The following is a 15735-nucleotide window of genomic DNA, read 5'->3' as shown; positions in this document are numbered from 1 at the left end:
TATTTTTTAAATTAGTGTAAATATTTGGGAGTTGATCACAGAGTAACTAAGTGTAACTTACCTTAAGGATCATATCCTTTTGTGAAAAAAGTTGTTCTGAATGAGCTCTTTTTCTTTACTAAATATATTTTCCCACTGATTTTCCTTATAAAACCACAGGTGTATTTACCTGAGGAAAACATTGACCCCAAGTCACATCTAAGAATGCAGAAAACCTTAAAAAACATCACACTTAAAAATCTTTTGGATGATCTAAAGGGTAATTATTTAATAATAATCTAAAAATGCTTAAACCGTATCCTAGGATATATGCAAAGTAGCAAGGGTAATTTTTATGTTTCATTTAGTAGCTTGAATGGTTCCATTAAAAAGAAAAATTTAGGCAAGCAGGACAGAAAATCCTTGACTGAAAGCTGCTCTCAAGCCCCCTCCCCAAGATATTTTACAGCAGGAGACTATGTACTTACTTTGCTCAGACCTGTTTCTGGGCACCCATAGGATGCACTTTGTCATGACTAGGTTGGTCTGGGATAGGAAAGGAAAGGCAAGAGCCACACAGCTGAGGTGGTAACTCAGAGCACTGCCCCAACAGAGAGAAGATGCACCTTCAGCTCACCCAGAGAACCAGGGCACACTGAGTGTCCTGACAATGTGTATCCAACAGTGACCTGATTTCTGTGTGACGGCAGAATTTATAACTGGTTAATAATGGCCTTGTTTGGGAATATGTGGCATGTAAACATTATATGATGTTGCCTTTTGTCATACGGAATTTCTGAATAATGCTTCTGTGTCACTGAATGCTCATATAAATGCTAGCTTCTTTCAGAGCAGTAATGAGCTGGGACAATGTAAAGTGAGGAGTTAGACTTTCTTCAAGGTCCCGACGCCTCTGAGAATTTATGGAGTTATGTGGTGAGGCTGTAGTTTCCTTTTGGGTTGTTGGTAAACTGCTCTGCAGACAGGCTAAGTGGGCCTTTAAAATCATAAAAGAGTTAATGTATTCCCTCCCACTGCTTATATCACTCCCCACTCAGACCTTAGGTCCTCAGAGGTTTTGCATCACTTCCAGAAGTTCCTAAGGGCCTATCATATCCATCAAGAATGCCTTGGTTTGCCCTTTTCAAATTTTAAAAACAAAACGCAATGACATTATGGAGGAAAATGTCTCATTTTCATCTTTGAATCTATCTTTTGCTTTTCCAGAAAAGAGCGAATTGGTTATGGTGGTGGATTGGAAGCTGGGTGGTGGCTAGCTCTCTGTCTCCACCCTGGACTGCAGGACTCTGAGAATCCAGCCCTCAAGCTACCCCTCTGAGTCTGCAGCAGGGCAGGAACACACCTTCCCGTCTGTTTTCTAAGGACAGCAAAACTCCTGCACAATAAGTAGTGAGTCTCTTCATGGAGCTACTTGCAAGTAAAGTCATCACTTCAGTCAGTTTTGCTATCTGTTGTTCTTTATTGATATGCTTCAGTGCCTGCTCTGCCCTGTTCCCCAGAACTCTCCAAGTCTTCTTCTTCCCTGGGTCTAAACTGAGTTTTGGGGGAAACTACTTTTCCTATTAGCTACTACTCTGACAGGGTTTATAATCCAGTGGGAGAGGATCTCAGCTTCCAGAGGTAGGCTTCCTGGGTTTGAATCCTAATTCTAGGATTCACTTTCTAGCCCTATGACCATGGTCAACTCCCTTAATCCCTCTGTGCCTCATTTTCCTTATCTGCAAAATGGGGATAATAATATATTCTGTCTCACAGGGTTGTTCAAGATTAAGTAAGTTCATTTATATAAACTGCTTAGCATAGTGCCTGGCAAATTGTTGTTATTGTGAGTTCCTCCCAAACTTAACTCAGTTCTTGGTATTCGACAAATAATTATTAAATACATACATCTAAACTGTTTTCCTTTTTCCCTGATGATCTTCGTTCATCAATCCCCTCCCTAATTTTCTATATTATTCTCACCAAAGAGTACTCTTCAGGGAAATCTCCAGCAAGTCTTTGTCCAAGTCTCAATAGGACACAGCATCTACTGGCCTCTATCCATACAGGCACAGAGCGTAAATCACATAATACACAGCATACACATTCTGGCCATTACTAGGGACAAGAGTGATCTGCCTGCCTCTTCTTCTGGGAAGTTAGACCAACGCTCCATTTTCTAGTTTCTCCCCAGAGGCTTCTTTGTTTTTGACACCCTCCAGAGAGCAGCAGAAGTTGCTGTATCTGATGTTCAAATGATCTCCATGGGTGGAGGAGAGGCTGTAAAGTTGTTATGAGAATGGTTTCAGTGCTGCTCCTGCAGCCTTCGGAGCAAAAGAGTTTTTCCCCTTGCCTTATTGCTCATAAGTTTTCTGTTAAGACCCCCATCCTCCTCCTTTCCTTAGGGAGATAGGATAACTGGGACCCTGGGGCCCAGCACCAAAGTTAATGTACAGTCCTTGTTCGAGGCAGGTGAGTAGGGTCAAAGTGATGAGAGGCTGGCCACATGCCATCATTTATCTGCAGCTGAATGAGCTCAACCAATGAAAGAGCTCAACCAATGAAAGGGCTTAACCACTGCAAGAAGCTGAGGACCACTTCATCCTTATCCTTATTTGCTAGTAAAGAAGCCAATTAGTGTTAATTGTGCTGGTAATTTGGAACAGCAACCAGGGAATTGATTCAAGGCAATTGTGGAATGACCTCCCTGTCCTGTCCTAGTCCCAGCCATTACTCATAGTCAGATGGGGAATCAGAGAGCTAGTAAGTATCTTTCGGTCAGAGAGAGTAAATAGGGGCTCTGCTTCTCATACATTCACAGTGACCTGGGTGTCAGCTTTTAATATTGTACATGCAGTGACCTGACAACACAGTTCTGCCATCGAGAGAGACATAGATGTGGAGGGGTCAGGACTGGAAGGAGGAATACATTTCAGCATTGGAGTGCTCACAGCCTTCCCTCCTCCCCGCTTGCCTGACCAGACCATCTCGTTATTGATAGCCCAGTAGCCTACCCATCCCCGGCCCTACCTGAAGCTGTTAAAGCCCATCTACTTAATAAAGGGGGGGGGGGAAGGAGGGGGAAACCTGGGAGCTAGTGAGGGCTCTGGAGGGTGTGGAATGGCAGATAACGCAGGAGAGAAGAAAAAGGGCTATGAGATTTACTGCTGGAATTTGATTTGATCACCTTTAATGTCCTTGGAGAGTCGCTGGTAAGCGTGAATTTTTATTTTATTATTTACTTATTTATTTTGCCCAACAGACGTAACGTATTTAACCATGACGTGACTCACTGGACAGTGCGCACCACTGCTTCATCAGGGTTAAACAAGTAACAGAAATAGGACGCAGGCACTTCTTTGACAATCATCTAGCTATAGACTTATTCAGAGACGGGGTGAGAGGAAGGAAAATGACGTCCCTGCTCTGGCCCTCGCCCACCCAATGACTGGAATGCGTGTTTGGGCTGGTTTCTCCGCCCTTGAACACGCAAATCCTAATTTCCCCATTCCTCTACATTCGGTGACAATTAGAGTGGTTGTACCGGGTGAGTTGAGTTTTGTAAGAGGAAGGAATTTTACTGAAGAATTCCCCTGCCTCGCTTTCGACTTGGTTACAGTTGCTTCGATACTGTAGCTATTCCTGCCTTTGGGGCCTCAAGGGCTAAAGTGGGACAGTGCTAATATTTCTGGTGATGAGGAAATACTTTGTTTTAAAGGAGGCTGGGTGATTGCCGAACTGGGACAGAGGTCACACTAGGGGTCACATTAGCGGTTCCGGGGGGATCGAGGGCGGGTTTGGGTCAGGCATAAGCACCCCCAGACTCGGGCAACGCTGCGGCGGCTTGGTACCTGCTGGCACACTGGCGGTGCCCACTGTCTCCTCCCCGAAGGGGGGCACCCGGGAGCCGACACCCGAGGAACCAGGCCCACGCGGGAAGGTCGAGCTCGCCAGTGAGGTCACGGTTGCCATGGCTCCGGGCAGTGACGCGCGTCGGCACGTGACGAGCGGTTGCCATGGCGCCAGGCCCCGGCGGCGCGGGCGCTCCGCCTCCCGGAGTGACGTCCCCCGGCTCCCCCCCACCTCTTTTCCCGCCCCTCTGCCCCCTCCCCCCCTCCCCCCCGCCGGCTCCCCGCGGCCCCGGAGGTTTCACTGCACAACAAGATGGCGGCGGCGGCGGCGAGCGGAGCTGGCGGGGCTGCCGGGGCCGGAGCGGGGGGAGCCGGGCCGGCGGGCCGCCTGCTGCCTCCGCCCGCCTCGGGGCCCCCGGCCGCCCCCGCTGCTGTGCCCCCGGCGGCTGGCCCGCCGCGTCCCTCAGCCCCGGCCTCCCGCGGGCCGGTGCCTGCCCGCATCGGCTACTACGAGATCGACCGCACCATCGGCAAGGGCAACTTCGCTGTGGTCAAGCGGGCCACGCACCTCGTCACCAAGGCCAAGGTAGTGGCGCGGTGGGACCGGGCGGCGGCGGGGCTGCGCGGCCCGGGACCGTCCGAGTGCGGAGGGCGCAGGAGAGCCCCGCGACACCGAGGCTGAGGGGTCGGCGCGGGGAGCGGGGCTCGGGAGAGCGTTGGGGACCGGGGAAACGGGTAGGGGGCTGTCGGGCGAGAGTGCGGAGAGGGCAAGCAGAAGGTGGGGGACACCGGGGGACCCGGGAGAGGGTAACTGCACGGCACAGGGGACGCAGGGGTCCACTCAGCGCGGGGACCTGGGGAACTAGGGAGCCGGGGATGGGGAGGGGGCTCCCTGGGCTGTGCGGAGGGTCGTAGAAGAGATGATTGGAAAGAAGAGGTTTGGAACTCTCCCGGAGCCAGGAGGCAGTAAGCTAAGAAGCCTCTGGAACCAGCAGTTAGGAAATCCTAAGGGAATGAGGGCAGGGGAATAGGAAATGTGGACCAGGAGGATGGGGGAAAACGAGGGTGAAACCGGCAGCCCGCAGATGTGGGGTTCTGAGGGGAACGAGGATAGCTGGGGCACGTACCAGGGGTATGTGGTGGGTACAGCGTACTGGGAGGTATGAGGAACCTGGTACCTTTTGACAGAGGCACCAATCAGCATTTGATCGTCCAAGACTGATAGATGGTGGGAATGAGAGTCTGAGGACAGACAGGATTATTGGAGGAGGCGATGGAAAAAATGGGGAAAATATGGAGGAAAAAAGGCACTTTATTTTTCTGCAGGAAGGGGGTCAGGGAACAGAGGCCCAAGGGGGGCCCAGGTTTGTGGTGGCCCTAGGTACTCAGGGGTTAAACGGTTTGGGAGAGCTGGATTGCTGGTTATATTTAGTTGTTGGAGGGTCCAGAACTGTGGGCCTTATAGAGCCCAGGGTGGGCTGTCAGTGGTGAGGGGAAAGCCTGGTGACTGAGGAGGTGTGTGAGGAACCCGGACACTCATGGGGCCCTTTGGTTCCCAAGGGATTTGTGGAGCTGTGGTGGTGAAATTGGGCAAGGTCACTTAGGAAGCCATATCCATGTACATTTAACATTTTATATAGAAAATGCATTTTTGGAGGAAATATGGTTAGCTCTTTCCTGTGGTCTTCTTCACTGGGAGTATTGGAATCGAAGCCACGAGGAGGAATTGTTTGATTTTGACAGGACTCACCAGCCCATTTGTCCTCCGGTTTTCTTTCTTTGCTCCGTCTCTCACTTGAATGAATACTTTAGATGTAGTCATTCATTATATTTAAAGCTGCGATTTGTGTTTCCCTCACCCTGACTAATGAAGAACTGTTACAGCTGCTGCTGCTTCCTACCAAAGCCGCGTCAATTCCCGTCACCTCCTCAGCCTAGCCTCTGGTTCTTGTCGCCTACCTGGTTTCTGCTCTTACGGCAGTCCCTTGCTTTCAGAAGGCAGTGACTTACTTACCTCTGCCTTGTCTCCTGCTCACTTATGACCTGAAGTCCCTTTTTCCCTCCTTTCTGTCAGACTGTAAGGGGCCCTTCTTAGCAGAGTGGCTTTGGGGGGTGGCTGTGGAAAATTGATTGGTCAGTTTCACTTCCTCTGGGGGGCCCCCTTCAGCCTTTGTGTCAGTGTCTTTCAGAGGGCCTCAAGTCTGCAGGTCTGAGCTGAATGAGATCCCAAAGTCCCAGGTTTCCTGGTGCTCCCCTCAGGCCCCTGGCGGGGGGTGGACTGAACCAAGACTCTGGTGCATCTCTGCCCCCCTGAGTGTTTCCAGTTGTGTTTACTGTTAGCCAAACCAAATTTATGTTTACAAACAGCTCTAGTTGTTGGAGCCTTGTTCCTTGTTTTGGTATTTCCTTTCTCCGCGGCCTCCCCCTCCCACCTAAGTAATCACGTTGAGCTCCTGTGATTACTTTGCTCTGACCTCTGGGGGACAGACTCCATGAACTTAACTGGTTGCCTGGTTTATGGTATCTCTGATTTAAAGAATTTTGTATCTTACAGCCCTTGGATACACCAAAATATTGATTAAAAAAATCTGTGACAGAGAGGGTTGAATGTTTTTGTAAATATAATTGCAAACAGTTGATTCTTGGCTTTATATATAATAGAGACATTTCTATCTTCAGTAGTCAGCAAAGCCAGTGGCTAATTATGGCTGGTCTCCCCGCTTTCTAATTTTCCAGTGTGTGTGTGTGTGTGTGTGTGTGTGTGTGTGTGTGTGTGTCTAAGTTTTTCTCAAAGTCCTTGGTATCCTTTAGGACTGCAGCATTTTAAACATCAGCTTGTTTATAAATGGGTGTCACTGTTTATGTTGGTTTTTCTTTGATCATTTGTGGTGTGCAGTTATGCAATTCCTATGTATGGAAATATTCAAAATCTTGAATGAGGCTGAAATGGCTTGGACAATGAGTTGCATGTGTGACGGGACCACACCAGCACTCATTTGTGTTTCTGTAGCGGTGTGCAATTTCCTAGTTACAGTTATAGGCACCCTGTGTTTCTCTGCTTAAATTACTCTGACGACATGAGTGAAGCGTAATTCACAAGGAGCTGTCATGTGCTCTGAGTAAATGATGAACATATTTTGGCCTGCTTCATGCTTATCTGAATCCACTTTGGAAAGGTTTCTCAAATGCTGACAGCTCAGATGTGTCTAAGAACTGTTGACATACAGTATGATGGCCTATTGAGGCCATGGTTTGGTTATATAATGGCAAGGAAGGTGCCTGGGTATTGGCAGTGGCAGAAGCTGCTGTTCCGTTACTCAGGTAGATAGATTTTTCTCCCATGCACTGCAGTGTTTATCTTACTTCTTCAGTCAGGTCACTTGGAACCAAAGAGAGCTAGCCAATTTTTTCCCCCATCTCTTTTCAGAATGTATCATTTTTTTGTTTTGTTTTTTGGAGGTATGTGATGTTTTTTCTTTCTCCTTTTTCTCCCTGTAGGCCACTGAATGGTCTAGGTTTTTCCTATAACCATATATAACCGTCAGACTTAGGTAATTCAGATGATATTTGTGTTGTCTGAAAGAGGTTAGGTAATAGGTGTTTTCTGAACATCAGAGAAATACTTATGGTCAGCTTTTCTTACACACATTACCTATTCCATGGACTGAGAGGCTAAAGTAAACTTTGTTTATTGACTAAGCTACTGTGCTCGGTCCAACAATAAGTGGTAAAGCTGGCCCTTTCCCAAATTCTGTTAACTCTCAAACCTCCTAGATCAGGACTCTGGGATGAATAAAATCAGTAGAGAAAGGGAAATATTTTCCTGTTTGGCTGTTGGTGACTTTTGCAGCGCGGCGTTCACGAGCTCAGACTTGATATTGGCTGCACTGCAGTGCTTAGAGCGTCACTGCAGAACAGTAAACGGGGGAGAATATTCATCTGTGACATACTTTGGTCAGCAGCTCACCCTGGCTGTCTTTGTCCTACCTTCTTTGAGTTCCCTTTTCTGGAGAAGCCTTGGTCTGAGATTCTCTGGCCCTATTCTTTTGGTAGGACACTATAACATATTAAAGAGATTAAAAAAAAGAAAAAATTTTCTCTTCTCAATTGCTTATTTGGTTGCCTATACCTAATTATACTTTCACTGGTTGGATGAATGGGAACGAAGAGTAGATATATTTTGTATGCATTTAAAAAAAGAGCATACATGACTATAAAAGCCATTGGTCAAGTACTTTAAAAATGTATTTTAACAAATATATTGATATATCACCTGCCTGTTTATTGGTTTGCGATAAGAGCTTGAGCTTTGGATGAGACTGCCTGGGTTTGGATCTTCTGCTACTTCATAGCTGGGTAATTTAACCCGTCTGTGCATGGATTTCCTCATCTATGAAATGAGATAACAATAGTACTTACTTTACAAGTTTGGGTGTTATGAAGATTATATAAGATAATATATGTGAAACTCTTAGAACAAGTGTACCTGGCACATAGTAGGTATATAGTAAATGTTATCACCATCTTTTAAAAAAATATATTTATTTATTTATCTGGCTGTGCTGGGTCTTAGTTGCAGCACTCGGAATCTTTGTTGCTGTGTGCAAGATCTTTGTTGCGGCACGTGGGATTTTTAGTTGTGGCATGCAAACGCTTAGTTGCAGCATGTGGGATCTAGTCCCCTGACCAGGGATCGAACCCGGGCCCCCTGCATTGTGAGCACGGAGGCTTAGCCACTAGACCACCAGGGAATTCCCTATAACCATCTTCTTCATCATCATCATCAGATGCAATAGTAACAAAAATGAGTAAGACGTAGTCCCCTTTGTTTGCTTTTCACCACTTTGGAACAGTTCATGAGTGCCATTTGTTTAGTGTAGGTAGATGTCATCCTGATGATGTGCTGCTTTCAGGTTAAAAAAGTAGTTTGCTATTATTTCACGTGCCTCTTTGAGAGAGTGGATTTAATTCCTGTGGACTATGGGTTAATTTCATGCAGTTGACATTTAAAAATATAGTTTTCCATTAAACTTCTTAAATAGTTATGAGCCTTGTCTAATGAAAACTGTGACTAACACTGGCTTTTATCTGGGCTGCCTTGAATATTCAGGGTGTTTGTGTAGCTATGCTTTGTCAGACTGGTGACAGAACAGAGTTTGTTTGAGTGCAGTCTTTTCTCCAGAGATTCCCTTAAATTTCATGGAGACCATGAAGAAATATTCTTCCAAGCTCAAGGAGACACTTGGATTTGGGTGCAGGGTGTGCTACTTAGAGGGCCAAGGTCAGGATTCTTAGCTTTAGATGTTACACAGAAAAAACCATTGTGCTCCCTGACCCCTTTCCAAATACTGACGAGCCATGACACATCTGTGTGCTGTGTGGTTTAGTGCAAACTCATTTCCACGAGGAGAACAACTCAAAGTAGGCCAATAGTATTATTTTCACTTCTAAGGATAATGCTTGTGCTCGTTAGAAGGCTGAAAACAAGGTTCATTAGTAAATAGAAAAGAGAATTATGTCAAAAAGAAATTGAAAGCAAGATTTATATTAGTTACATTTGAGGAGGATAGTTCCATCCCTAGATAATCTAGAAATGACTGTTGAAAGCCAACTAACTTCATTTTGAGATAGGTTTGTTGAAACTTTGTGAAGAGCTAAGACTGATTTGGACTAGTTTTTCCAGAGTCAAAATACCAGTATTCCACTTTCGGCATCAAAACTGTTTATTTTAACATTCTGACTTTGGTGCCAGCTCCCTAGAAAGTCGTAGATCTGGCTCAAGCCAGAGGTGCCCAGACTAGTTATTTCTGTGCCAGAAGTGCTGTTTTCATTTTCCAAGCATCAATCTGGCTAATGTTTTCTAGTTCCTGGCATAAAAGAGAACAAAATGGATGCTTTGGAAGGAAAAAGAAATGTGCTCTTCTTACCAGAGCCTTTGTCAGTCTAAAAAACACCTAAAACTTCTCTGCACAGAGATGGAACCTTGCCCTTGTCCATTCATTCATTCAGTGTATATTTACTGAATGCAGATTTTGTGTCAGGTTCTACTCTGGCTCTAGAGTACCCCAAAAACAAAAGAGAAAAAAAGCTCTTGCCTTCTTGGAACTTATTTTCCGATGGGAGGAGACAGGCAAGAAACATGTAAACAAATAATTTTATATAGTGACAAATACTATGAAGAAAATAAAAGGGCTAGAGAGTGTCCGGGGCAGGGTGCTGGAAGGCCTTTCCAGGGTGGTGATATTTGAGCTGACAACTGAATGATGAGAAAGAGCCAGCTTGGGAAGATTCAGAAGATGGAATATTCAGTGCAGAAGGAATGACACGTGCAGCAGCCTTGGGGTAGAAATGAAGTTGGTTTGTCCAAAGATTAAACCCAAGGTCAGGGTGCCTAGAGCTTAGTGAACAAGAGAAGGGATGGTAAGGAATGAGATCAGAAAGTTAGACAGGGGCCAGATCATATGGGTCTTATAGGCCATTTTATGGAATTGGGTATGAAACAGGGGACTGACCTCAGAAGATATCAAAGCAGAGCACTGACATTATCTGATTTATGTTTTTAAAAACTCACGTTGGGGGACTTCCCTGGTGGCGCAGTGGTTAAGAATCTGCCTGCCAATGCAGGGGACACAGGTTCAATCCCTGGTTCAGGAAGATCCCACGTGCCGCGGAGCAACTAAGCCCGTGCGCCACGACTACTGACTGAGCCTGCGCTCTAGAGCCCACGTGCCACAGTTACTGAGACCACATGCCACAACTACTGAAGCCCGTGTGCCTAGAGCCTGTGCTCCACAACAAAGAGAAGCCCCCGCTTGCCGCAACTAGAGAAAGCCAGTGGACAGCAACAAAGACCCAACACAGAATGATTGAATGAATGGATAAATAAATAAATTTATTAAAAAAAAAGATCTCAGAGATGTTCTATTCCAACTCTTTCTCTTCTGGAGTCTAGAAAGATGGACTTAACGGAATTTAGAATCTCAGGCTTTTAGGAGCCATAAAAGTAGTTTAGACCAATTATCTGTTAGACTCACAGCTCTCTGCTGTATCTCTCCCACCCCCCATTTGCCCAGAATCCTATAGCTAATTAGTGGGAGAGGTAGAAATAGAATCCAGGTATCCTACTCCTAGTTAACTCCACCCTGACTCCTCCAATCATAGAAAGCATTGCCCTTGCCCTCTGAATACTTACTCTTTCATTAGAGAAACAAGATACACCTACTAATTAAAGTCTAAGATTATTTATCCTCTCTATTAAAACAAACTCCAAAGATGAGAAGTCATGATGAGAGGAAAATTTTCCAAGTAGGGGATATACCAACACTGTATTTAACCTGTCCTTTGGCATTGTGTCACTCTTATCACCCCTGTCACTTACCTGCAGTCCTCCATGGGTACACTGCTTTGCCTTTCGGTCTCCTACTCAAATGCCCCTTGGTGCTCCCTTGACATGACTGAGGTGTCAAAAAAAAGCCTTTCAAAATGCAAAGGAAGTAAAAAGAGAAAGAAACACAGAAAAAGCAATGATCATAAACACAGTCTGCCTTATATAGTTTGCTTTTGCCACTATATCTAGCTCACACTCAGGGAACATGAGTAATTATACTTTTGCTCTGTTGGGTTGGTCTGGTCTGTCTTTGAAGGTACATTTCTTAGACGGACTCCTTATTTACCAGAACAATACCAGTTTCCAGGGGGTGGTGCCATCTTATAACTCATTAAGAGAACTGGTCACCAAGATACGTACCTTGATGATGCAGGTGAGGGCCAAGAGAACCATTTATCTAGGGCTCCTCTTATGTGGTTCTAGTTTCTGATCTAAGAGCTTGGCCTGTTCCCCAGGTGAATGACCTCACCCATCAGGTGAATCCCTACCTCCTTTATAATAGTAGCTTGGTCCCTTCTGGCATAATAGTATAGTCATGCTGTCTTGTGGATGACTGATAACATCCAGAGGATGAAAATTATGTACATTCTCATGGACTTTTGTCCATGGGAATGTGTATAATGGCCTTGGTGATGTCTTTGAGAAGCCCTCAACAGTCTTGAATGAATTAGCTTGAGAAGGTTTCTTCTGGATCTGTTCAGAGTAAAATTCCATCAGCTAAGGACAAAACTGTTGGATGAGCCGTGGTGAAGTTATGTTAGAACATATTTCTGTTCAGGAGGTGTGTGATCCACTGTAGACCAGGTGTCTCTGGACACACTGGTAAGTATTTCTTCTCAGAATTTAGCTTGTCAGAGAGTTAGGGATCAGATTGTAAATACTCAGTCTCATTTCCCAGAAACTGAAAAGGAAGGAGATGCAAACCCATTGCCTGTTTAAGCTCCTCTGTGTAGGCTGGGCTCCCTCACCCAGTACCAAAACTGGGTACTTTTGGCCAGTTATCTTAAACTATATTTAGGTATTGATTAGGAATTTCTGAGAAATCCTCAAATTTCTGCCTAGTTTCAGCTCCAGCCCATGCTTACCAGCAGTAGGCTTTACTTCTCTTTGCTCCCTCCAGAAGAATTGAATGTGAAATTTTAGGTTAACTAACCACATTTCTTGAGACTGAATTTTTTGGAGAAGAAATTTTTCATTCATTCATTCCAGCCAGCCAGCCAATAAGCTTTTGAAAAATTGTTTATCAAAAACTAGGAATGAATGATATATGGCACAACATTCAAAAAGTGCAAACTCGTATATAGAGAAATTGTCTGCCTGCCACCCCAGTGCCTCAGACACACAGTTTTTTAGTCTTGTTTCCCCAGTATTTATTAAGGGCGTCTCTGGATCAGTCCAAATGCTAGGTGCTTTTTGTTTTTTGGCAGTGTTTTGACATGCTTGAAATTTCTAAAAATCATTTTACTTAAAAAGAAAAAGAAGGGGCTTCCCTGGTGGCGCAGTGGTTGAGAGTCCGCCTGCCGATGCAGGGGACGCGGGTTCGTGCCCCGGTCCGGGAAGATCCCACATGCCGGGGAGCGGCTGGGCCCGTGAGCCATGGCCGCTGAGCCTGCGTGTCCGGAGCCTGTGCTCCGCAAGGGGAGAGGCCACAACAGTGAGAGGCCCGCGTACCGCAAAAAAAAAAAAAAAAGAAGAAGAAAATACCTAACTTTTAAAGCTTGTTAGGAGGCACAGGGTGATAATTTAATGTCAGCTCCACGCGGGAAGGGATTTTAAGCTATTGTTTGCTGCTGTATTCCCAGTGCCTACTACAATGCCTGTAAATACTCATTTAGTGAATGAATGTAAGGATTAAAAAAAAAAAGGGTGCTTCCTTGGTGGCGCAGTGGTTAAGAATCCGCCTGTCAATGCAGGGGACACGGGTTCGAGCCCTGGTCCGGGAAGATCCCACGTGCCGCGGAGCAACTAAGCCTGTGTGCCACAACTACTGAGCCCACGTGCCACAACTACTGAAGCCCGCGTACCTAGAGCCTGTGCTCCGCAACAAGAGAAGCCACCGCAATGAGAGGCCCGTGCACTGCAATGGAGAGTAGCCCCCGTTCGCCGCAACTAGAGAAAGCCCGCGCACAGAAACGAAGACCCAACACAGCCAAAAATAAATAAATAAAATAAATAAATTTATTTTTAAAAAATGGGAGCCGAGTTTGCTTTTTATACTCAATGCATCTTAGAATTTTATTATTGAAATTTTCTATCTCCAGTTAAGATGTTAAAGAAAAATAATGTTTTACCTTTTTTTTCACAAATCTCTAGGTAAGGAGATTTCACAGCCTTTCTGGGCAAGTTACTTTTGGCATATCTCAAACTTTCATTATTAAGAAGTTCAGTATAATTTAAAGTAAATCCTGCAATTTAAATTCAAGTCCCTTATTTTAAGGAGAAGGTTCTTACACATACAGGCTCCCAGTGGGTTACTTACTTGAGAAGGTCCCATGGGTACAGTCAGTACAGTCAGCCAGTGCCTTGTTTTCCCTCTTCTGTCTAGGAGCCTCTTCTTTGCAGACCCACTAAGCTGTCTTGAGCTGCTGGCACTTCCTGAAATAACTTCACACTCTTTGTTGGAGTTACCACTTGTTCTTTTCTTTATACTAAGTGATCTGATTAAAACAACTACTGTTTTTCTGTCACTGGTCCTTAATTTCAGTGGGTTACTTTTATTGGTCCTTACCTTAAATTGATTCATTCAAATAGTATTTTTTCTGTCATCTGTAGGCAAAAAGTAATGGCTACTGATACTAGAAGACAAGAGGATAAGTGTTATTCTTGTCAGGGTGGGCAAAGGGTTAAATTAAAGGAGCAATTGAATGCTCGCAGCCGGGACCTGATAGAGGAGGAATACAAGAAGTCTTGAGCATAAACTCTCTTCAACCCAGTTGCTTATTATTACTGGCTCACTTCTACCACCTTGCCCTATTTTTTTCTGATTATAATTGGGAAAACTCAGAAAATTATAAAGAAGCAGAAGGAAAAAAATCACCCATAATCCTGCCCCCCCAGAGGCAACAGTTATTAATATTGTAAAATACATAATTGAGGTCATATTGATATACTATTTTATTTCTTCCCCTCTTATCATTATAAGCATTTTCTCATCATTTGAAACTATTTGTAAACATCAATTTTAATGGATGTGTACTTTGCTGTTGTATGACTGCCATTATTTTTTTAACCTTTTTCATAATTTAAGGTTCTTCCCAGTTTTTCACTGTTAGAAATTTGCTGTGATGACCATTTTTGTGCATGGATCTTTGAAGCATTTCTGATTTTTTCTCAGGATAGACTGTTGGATGTGAAATTATTGGGTCAGAGGGTATACATGTTTTTAAGATACCTGATTCATATATTGGCACATTGCTTTCCAGAAAGGTTGTGCCAGGGTTTAGCCTCCCAGAAGTGAATGAAGTCTTCTTTTTTTATTTTGTCTCCGCTTCTGCCCTCCTTGGTTTGGGAGTGTAGGGCTTAAGTCCCTGCTGCACCTCTAAACCTAGGGCAGTAGGTATGGGACCCATTAAAGAGGGCTGGAGCAGCTGCCTAATCCTTCCTTCCCTGAACCAAACCTGGACGAGGAATGAAAAGAGTTAAGTGTGACTCTAACCTTTTCAGTTGTTTTTTATGAATCATCATTCTCTCCTGGTCTTTCACAAAGAGACATAAACTTAAATTGGAGAAGTTGCTGAAGGAGAGAAGAAAGGTTAATGAGAAAGACTCTGATTACTTGAATCTTTGATTTTTAAATAACTATCCTTCGGTAAACCTGAGTGAGAATTTCAGAGATTGATGAAGTTTGTAAATTACTCCTCTCTTTTTTTAATGGCAAAAAGATGGTGCGGAAATTGTAAAGGAAATAATTATGTGAATAAATGTGGTGATACACCAGTCCTATTATGTTTGTATTTACTTTACACACTGTACTTTATGTGTTATTTAAGAGGTTTTAAGGGTAATTGGGTCATGTGGAATATTGTTCTTAGAATGTTTGGGGTTACCACTGCTGTATTTTAGGCGTCTGACAATATGCTCTTTTCTTTTGTCTCCAATAGAAGGCCTTTTATACAGTCAGTTTGGGTTATGATTTGCTTAGTTAATTAGGGGAAAGAAATGAACGAAGCAGGGAAATCAGAAATAATGATGCATATATACTTTTAATATTTTATTTTAATTTAAAATGTGAATATGCATTAATCCACTAATCTTTTTCAAGAAGTGTTTATTATGGAAAATTTCAAACATAAGCAAAATTAAAAAGAATGGCATAATGAACCCCCATCGACCTATCACTCAGCGTAAGCAGTTATTACCTCATGGCCAATCTTTCACCCATATCACTTCCAGCTTCTCTTTTCTCCCTAGTTTATTTTGAAGCAATTCCCAGAATCTTATTTCATCTATGAATATTTTGGCATGTATCTCTGTATAGGCCAGGATTATTTCTCAAAAACATAACCACAGTACCATTAT

The 15735-nt window shown here is 44.2% G+C and overlaps 1 protein-coding gene across 7 annotated transcripts in view; it reads left to right on the top strand.

The window, feature by feature from the left end:
* The first annotated feature begins 4078 nt into the window (after positions 1-4078).
* The window catches only part of SIK3 (SIK family kinase 3), a 253728-nt gene continuing 242071 nt past the window's right edge, over positions 4079-15735 (top strand). For 2 of the 7 annotated variants that reach the window (XM_082629686.1, XM_082629683.1), the window contains exon 1: positions 4081-4416. In XM_082629686.1, the coding sequence (XP_082485812.1) occupies positions 4144-4416 (273 nt within the window). In that variant the 5' untranslated portion in view covers positions 4081-4143. Of the gene's footprint in view, positions 4417-15735 lie in introns of all 7 variants that reach the window. The other 5 variants (XM_082629685.1, XM_082629687.1, XM_082629689.1 and 2 more) reach the window with 5 other exon arrangements.

The sequence above is a fragment of the Mesoplodon mirus genome, assembly GCF_964341445.2.
Source record: "Mesoplodon mirus genome assembly, chromosome: 7".
Taxonomy (NCBI): domain Eukaryota; kingdom Metazoa; phylum Chordata; class Mammalia; order Artiodactyla; family Ziphiidae; genus Mesoplodon; species Mesoplodon mirus.
This window is presented reverse-complemented; position numbering and strand designations above follow the sequence as displayed.